General features: G+C 37.0%; 1 protein-coding gene across 1 annotated transcript in view; it reads left to right on the top strand.

Annotated features, from left to right (window-relative positions):
- cul1b (cullin 1b) overlaps nucleotides 1-7,651 on the top strand; it is a 35,689-nt gene that overhangs the window by 5,012 nt on the left and 23,026 nt on the right. Inside the window, exons 2-3 of the mRNA XM_017718016.2 lie at nucleotides 1,547-1,889; nucleotides 6,978-7,155. Of these exons, the coding sequence (XP_017573505.1) occupies nucleotides 1,750-1,889; nucleotides 6,978-7,155 (318 nt within the window). The 5' untranslated portion in view covers nucleotides 1,547-1,749. The remainder of the gene's footprint in view (nucleotides 1-1,546; nucleotides 1,890-6,977; nucleotides 7,156-7,651) is intronic.

The following is a 7,651-nucleotide window of genomic DNA, read 5'->3' as shown; positions in this document are numbered from 1 at the left end:
TCAGCTGAACCCTATGAATTTATTTGCAAAACTATTTAAAGGGCCCCACATAGTGGGTGCAGTGCAGTGCAGTGCAGTTTGCAGTGTCTATTATTGGTCTAAATCTGCCTTTTTAGAATGTGGTTGTTCAGTGGTCGAAAAATATTGAAGATATCGTATACTCAGAAAAGTGTGTCATGATGTAGTTTATCACAATAAATGCCCACCTGTGCTTTATTAGCCTTTGTCTTCAGGGTTCAGTTCAATCATGTAGGTTACTATCACCAGCTTGTGACCTTATTACAGTTACTGCCAGCTGTCTGTAAACAAGTAAGCCAGGGCGGTGTGGATGTTATTAATAGTAACACCGTAACACGGCCAGTCACGTACCGCAGAGACAAAACTCCGGACACACTCTTTTACTGATATACGCAGGACTGACATGCCTGAAGGACAAACAGTTGCTGCTTCATATGGGCGGTATATGATCAGTCAAATTTATGAGTACACTAAATCAAGACTTTTTTATTTTTAATGAATTATATTATTGTCTTTTTATTGCTAGTCACAATTCTTTTGAAAAGGTGCAGGCTGTTTAACCTCAGTGTGCTTTTTCATGAGCACTCATTCTCCTTCATCTATTCTCTTCATTTGATGCAGATCCTACTATTCAAATTAAACGCACAAAATAGGCTTAAATTCTTATAAAAGTCTTATCACCAAAAACCTACATTTAAGTAAGCCTGACGCGATTGTTGCATGATAGCCCGATTGCGATTATTTTTAGAGCTCATGACAATTGTTTTCCATAGTTATTAGCTTTCATAAACAGTTGTTTACATCACAACAAGCAGAGAATTGTAGCGCTGGCCAGAATGCTTGAATGTTTGCACATTTTGTTGGTATTTGTTTCCTTTTTTAATACTTGGAAGCAGCTTCTTTTGTTAATGATTTAGACCCCACCAGAATTTAAAACATTAAAAAAAAAAATTTCAAGTGCATAGGATGAATAAAAAATTAAGTTTAGTTAAGTCAGATAAAATATTGTGATCATTGCTGCTTTACGTATGGTTACTTATGAATGACATCAAATGACATCAGCGCGATGACGTAACAGAGCTGGCAGTTGCCACTTTTCCTCCGAGCAAATGCAGCTTTCAAATGATGTTGCGTTAGCAGCAGTTCGAAAAGATGCGGTGCCACTTCACAGGTCTTAGAGGAAGCCCGTGGTAGCTCTTGCTCTCCTAGCGCTGGTGGGACCATGTGACTGGGGGAGTTCTAACTAGTGGGAGGAATTGGTTACGTCTAAATTAGAGAAAATTGCAGGGAAAAAACACACTCGAAGATATCACATTGTGGTTGGTTAGAGGGCTCATTTGTATATTGCCAGTATCAGTATTGCTAATGCCAGTGTCACAATAATTATTACATTTTTACCATTACTGTCCTCTATCAGTAATAATGCTGTTTAATTTCAATAGGTCTTTGCTAGACACAATTCTCTTGAAAAGTTGCAGGCTGTTGTTTAACCTCAGTATGTGTTTTTTTTTTTTTTTTTTATTTAAAGGTTACCTGGTGACATTCTCTGACACTGCTGATCTGCCAAGACAACCTCAGAACGTGTGAAGTGTGTGAAGTCAGCTTTGCCTTATTTTCCCATCTGAACCTTCCTGAACTGTGCACTATGGAGTGTTTGTGAAAACGCCAGTATTTTTGGAGCAGACCAGAAAGGAGGGATTTATCTAAAGAAAGAAGGCCACCAGAGAGACGATGTCGTCCAACAGGCCCCAGAATCCCCATGGGCTCAAACAGATCGGGCTGGACCAGATTTGGGACGACCTGCGAGCGGGCATTCAGCAGGTTTACACGCGCCAGAGCATGGCCAAGTCTCGATACATGGAACTCTACACGTATCTTTATAATGAGCACTGATTCTCTGAGTGGGGATAAGGCCTTTGGCGTAACTGGGCCAGGGTGAAGGTTTTATTAATTTACTATTAGTGCCATAATCGTTTATAATAAACATAAACATTGCACCAAAGTACATAGGACATCTGTGCTATCATCGCGTTCAAACTCCATAATCTGACCAGCGGTTGGTTGAAATTTTGTCGTCTTAAACCTTTTGGTAGTCAAAGGTTTGAGGACATGGTATTTGGAGGACACTGCAAGGTGTTTGAGCATCACAGAGTTTGCGTGTGGATTTAGCATAACGCTCATAGGCCACAATATACAGTAGTATACTGTTTTGAATTGGCTGGAAGCAGCTGTTCATGAACAAACAGTTAAACTGTATGATTTCAGATTGGGTCCTGCACACGTTCCGTCTGCTTATTTTTGCGCAGCTGTACATTAAGTGGGTGTAAAATAAGTTCACTTTACTTTAAAGTAGGCCACACGAACCAGACTCGTCTCAGCCCACGTTAAACCCACAGGCTCTTCAGGACAGGGTGTCTCAGAAATGAAATCATGAGTTATAAGGGCTCTCCATCATAACTCTCCCTGCTGGGTCACGATTATAGTTTTGCATTACACCCACTCCTGTTCTGCGTCAGGCTACAATCCGTAATAATGTTAGGTTATTTCTGAAACACAGATATCAGCATTCTGAAGATCCAGATAGATGCATTCCCTGTCTTTTATGCATTCTTAGTGGCAGTCACTATTGTCTGTCAAAGAATGAACCGATTATGTTGGCAAAATATTTAGTAAAATGCCTAACTTTAAAATTTTAACAGTAACAAACTAAAGTAACAAAGTATTTTGAAAACAATCAGTTTGAGAAGTACTGCATATGCAGACAAATGCAAATGTTTAGGCACCTGTGGTACGTTCAGTTATGTTATTTATTTATTTATTTTTTGTGTAAGTGAAACTATGTTAACGCATCCTCTACGACAGGGGTGTCAAACTCAGTCACTAATACATCTCAGGAAATCCACGGCCAGAGAACGCTTGTTTTTATTAATCTTTTATTAACCTTTCCTCATGACCTGACTTCGCCAATGTTTATTCAAAATACAACAAATTGCAAAATATAGACACTATAATAAATCTTAAAACATTACATGAATACTGGAAATAAACTATTAAATGTCCCCTGTAGCTCGGTCTGTTAAAACCCCTTTTTTGCTTAAACTAGACACCTGGCAACCTTTCTTTGCTAGAAGTTCATTAATTCTTGGTGCTGAATCTCTGAGCTGCTGAGCTAACATAAGGTGTTTGTGTTTTTGAATTGCAGCTGAAATGAAGCTAGTGTGTTGATGTGACTGGTGTGGAATTGTGTAGAATTAGAGGGGTAGGACAGTTGGAGCTCACATTACATTGCAGTACATTCTGGGGACTGTAGTGCTATGCATTGGTAAATGGGCTAATATTAATAGAAAAGTAAAATACTTTTGTGGGCTGGATAGGATTGTGTCATGGGCCTTGTGTTTGACACATGGGCTCTACAGGGAACACGTACATTTAATGCATAATTACTGTTTATTTGCTGAATTGAATACATTAGGGGAATATGAAATGTGGCCTGTGCAAAAGTTATGGCACATTTTAGATATGTTTATTTTTTGTGTGAAATTTGATGTTTATTTAATATGTGAAACTCTGTATAAAAAAAAGAAAAAAGAAATTGTACTCTGACATTAGTGGGGAAAAGGCCACAAAAAGTGCCCTGTAGAGGATCTGTCTTATTATTTCATTATTATTATTATCTACCTAGAAAACCAACAAAGCATATCATTTGTTTCGGGGGTGATGAAATATTTTTTATACAACTGTATTTCTGTACATGTGTTGCATCTGGATAAACACATCTCACTTTTGCTGTTGCAACACTTTTGACGTGACTGTCACATGTGCTGGCTCAGAGTACAAAAAGGTGTGACTCCTAGAACAGTCACAAGTAATAGAACAGTTCTAGTAATCGCTGTACATGCGATTTTGTGCCATATTGGCTGTTACACAATGCTCGTCATATTACCAGATATTACTCGCAGTGACGTTTTCACGGGAAAATCACTGATGTCCTGTTTGGTTCTCTGGATATGAACAGAGCAAGAATAGTCCAGCCTGGTCTATCAGAAGAAGAATCCACACAAAAGTTCATAGAAAGAAATTCCTTGAGTGCCATAGCACTTTGCTGTAACCTCAGAAACACTCCCAGATGACGATTTGACGCATAAATGGAAATGTGTACTGGCATCACAGGTTCTACCACTGACACGAATACAAAGGCAGCAGGATAGAAGCATTCAAAGCCACTCTATGTGGAGCTTTGTAAAACCAGGTCACTGCGTCCTGTGCCTTTTTTGTTGTTTAATGCTAGACTACATCACTAGAAGTCTGATTTACAGATAATGAAAGTGGCATGTTTCCTAACGTAGCCAGTGTTGGCATGTTTTTATTCATTTCATGTGGGGATGCTCTCCTTGTCACAAAGGCACAAAATTACTGTGACCATCCAGTAGAATTACAATACAGCACAAAAGAGAGAATTCTATTCTGTGCGATACATTTTTTTAAACAGCGATAAATAAGTAGCTCATGAATGTGTGCTTTAATCGCTCTCACAACAATGAAGTTTTTCCAGAGTTACGAGGTTTTGTTCCGACAGCGATATTTTAATGTACTTTTCGTACAGCTCAATAGTTAAGATATTTTTTAGGTTTGATACAGTTTTTTATGCTGGGACAGGACAATTTGCAATGTTTTGTACTTTTAAAATGTTATACATTATTCCACACACCTCTAATTCTAAACTACACAGAACTTTTTCAGTGCCTGATGCTATCACCCTATTATATGGACTGATATTACCCTGTAATAAACAAACTCTAAAAATCACAACCCCTAGAAAAATGGATTTATAAAAGCCCAGATGGGTGCATGCATACTGTCAGCCCACTTTAGGCTGTGGCTAGATGCCTAGTTTTGATCATTGACTGTTGTCTCCACGAAAGTTGAAAAATGAGAGCCACTTGGAAGAAATCAAAAGTTGGTGAAACAGTTCTAAATTTTGATACACTTGAAACTCTTACACAACAAAAATCCAAAGGGGTGGGAGAAATGATAGTAAGTATCGCAATACATAATGTCTAGATAAAGATATTGTGTGTATAAAGTTAATTACCACTAGACTTATAGAGTAATAGATTAACACAATGAACAAAAAAAGCTAAATTCTTAATTGCATTTATGTGGAATGAATCGTTAGGCAAAAAAATGCTACTGAGTGATTAGTAGTTTTTAAATCAATTGAAATTTGAGTGCAGGTTTAATTAGCAAGAGCTTGGATTTTGATTATAGCTCACATTCTCAACTACATTTCTTTAAGTTTTACATGGGAAAATTAACAATAACATTGAGCTTGTGACCTGCCTGTAGATGAACAAGACCATTGGTTTTAACCTGTGTGCCGCAGCCCCCCAGTGGGCTGTGGTGGTACTCCTTGGGAGACATTCTTAATAATGACTTATTTATGCATTTAAACTGCAGAACTTTGTTACTGTATACAGACTTTTAAACAAACTATATAATTCAAATATGACAGATATTGTTGTAATGATTATTTGCAAAAATGAAACATAAAAAATAATAGGTTGAGCTCAGTGATTGGTGTGGTAAAATGCATGACTGATGCCATAGCTTGCTAGATATATTTATATATTCTTTTTGCTCATATGAAATTCATCCAGCATGGATAAGTGAGAACATTTAGATTTTTTTTTTAATAGAGATAAGATAAATTGATTTGTTATATTTGCTTGCTGGCAGTAGGTTGCACCTTCAAGCCAGAAAAAGTGGATATGCCAGTCTTCTTGCCCAAAGTAACAGGCCTGGATGGTAATTTATTTTAAAAAAAAATTGCAGTTGAAATCAGTCACAGCGTTGGTAAGAAATATTGCAATTAGATACTTTCCCCCAAATCCTCACGCAACAGGCTTACTGCCTGTCCCAAGATGCAGTTTCCATTAAATAATAAATTAATTGCGCAGTCCTGCTTCAAAGCCAATGCATGGTCGGTTATTTGTAGAAATGCGGAGCCATGGCTGTGTGCAGCTGTTCTGAGGCAGGAAAAGGACACCTTAAGCTTCTTAGAAACCTCCTCTGTCCTGAAAATCATGAAGGCCTTTCTTTTTTCTTTATTTTGTCTTGCTGTCCTTGATTTGTGGAGTGAATCTGAGGTTATAATGAAATAATAGTCATCGCTTGGATAACAGATTTCAAATGAAAGATTTCTGTGTCCATAGAAGAATGTTAAATCGTTCACAATTGGTGTAACTCCTCATGCATTTCAGATTAAGGTCTCAGCTTATAAGTTGAGCTGAGAAGCATTCACAAGACCAAATCCTTGGGCAGGATTTATTTAATGCTATAACAATGCTGCAGTGAAATGTTAGAGAGAATCTGAAAGACTCACTGTCATAGTGAGCCAGGACAGTCTGTTTTAAGTTGTGTATATAAGTTGTGTCTTCTTAAACCATCTGTTTATTTAGATTAATGTCACTGATATCTAGAGCTGAATCGATACACAACCATATCAGGTTCAGTGTGATTTTTGATTCTGAGGTCAGTGTTCAATTTGATTGTCAATATTTTATAAGTTTAAAATATCTTGAATCCACAGAGCTTTAATTGCACTGTGCTGTGCTAAATATCCAGTCAAAATGGTCATTAAGTACAATTTATTCATTTTTCTATCTCAGTTAAAAAAAAAGAAAACATATTTAGCAAAAAAACTCACAGAAAACTCAAGCTAAATGTATCATTGCTTTTTTCAGTGTTTAGTGTGTCCACTTTTTTTACAGCTTCCATTCTTTTCAGGAATATATTTCCACACGCCCAAAGTTAAGGTCTTAGAAGTTGGGTCTACAATAAATCAGTTTAACCTTTAAATACGCTCTTCTGAATGTTCATTTTTTTAGTACCTGTACTAATCATTTAAAGAAAGTTTTATGTTCTGTTTTCTCTGTGCCTTCCTTAACTCACCATTTCAGACATGTTTATAATTATTGTACCAGTGTACATCAGTCCAACCAGACAAGGGGCGCTGGCGTACCCCCGTCCAAACCCTCCAAAAAGTCCCCCACTCCAGGCGGTGCTCAGTTTGTCGGGCTGGAACTCTACAAGAGACTGAAGGAATTTCTGAAGAACTACTTAACGAATCTTCTTAAGGCAATTCTCTATTGCAAAGTCTTTTGTCTCATTAAGTTAATCTGATTCTGAATACTTTCATATGGGCTTTTATATTGAATACTATGGATGTTTGCAGTTTGCACTGATCACATTCTCACTAGTCTAATTTGTTAGTTATTTGTCTGAGTTTGTAGCCTTCGTTTTTATAGTTTTCTCTTATACATATTAATTACCAAGTAATACGTTTAAAGTAATGCAAAAACTGCCTGCTTAATTTTTTCACCAATACCTTTGAATGTACATATATCCATTATAACACTGAGGGTATCAGAAGTGTTTCAGTCTGGACTGCTTTATTTTGAATGAAGAACAATACAGGGCAGCCAATCGGAACAGAGCTTGTTTAAATTTATTGGTCTTAAAGGCACAATAAGAAGAACAGCCTGTTTAATTATAATGAATAAAGAGAGGCTGGAAAGCAGTATTTAAAATTGAATTATCACTGTATTTTTAGATGAAACATAAATACGTAATT

This window comes from Pygocentrus nattereri, chromosome 24 (genome assembly GCF_015220715.1).
Source record: "Pygocentrus nattereri isolate fPygNat1 chromosome 24, fPygNat1.pri, whole genome shotgun sequence".
In the NCBI taxonomy this organism is placed as follows: Eukaryota; Metazoa; Chordata; class Actinopteri; order Characiformes; family Serrasalmidae; genus Pygocentrus; species Pygocentrus nattereri.
The sequence above is the reverse complement of the archived record's forward strand: the minus strand, read 5'-3'. Positions and strand labels throughout refer to the sequence as shown.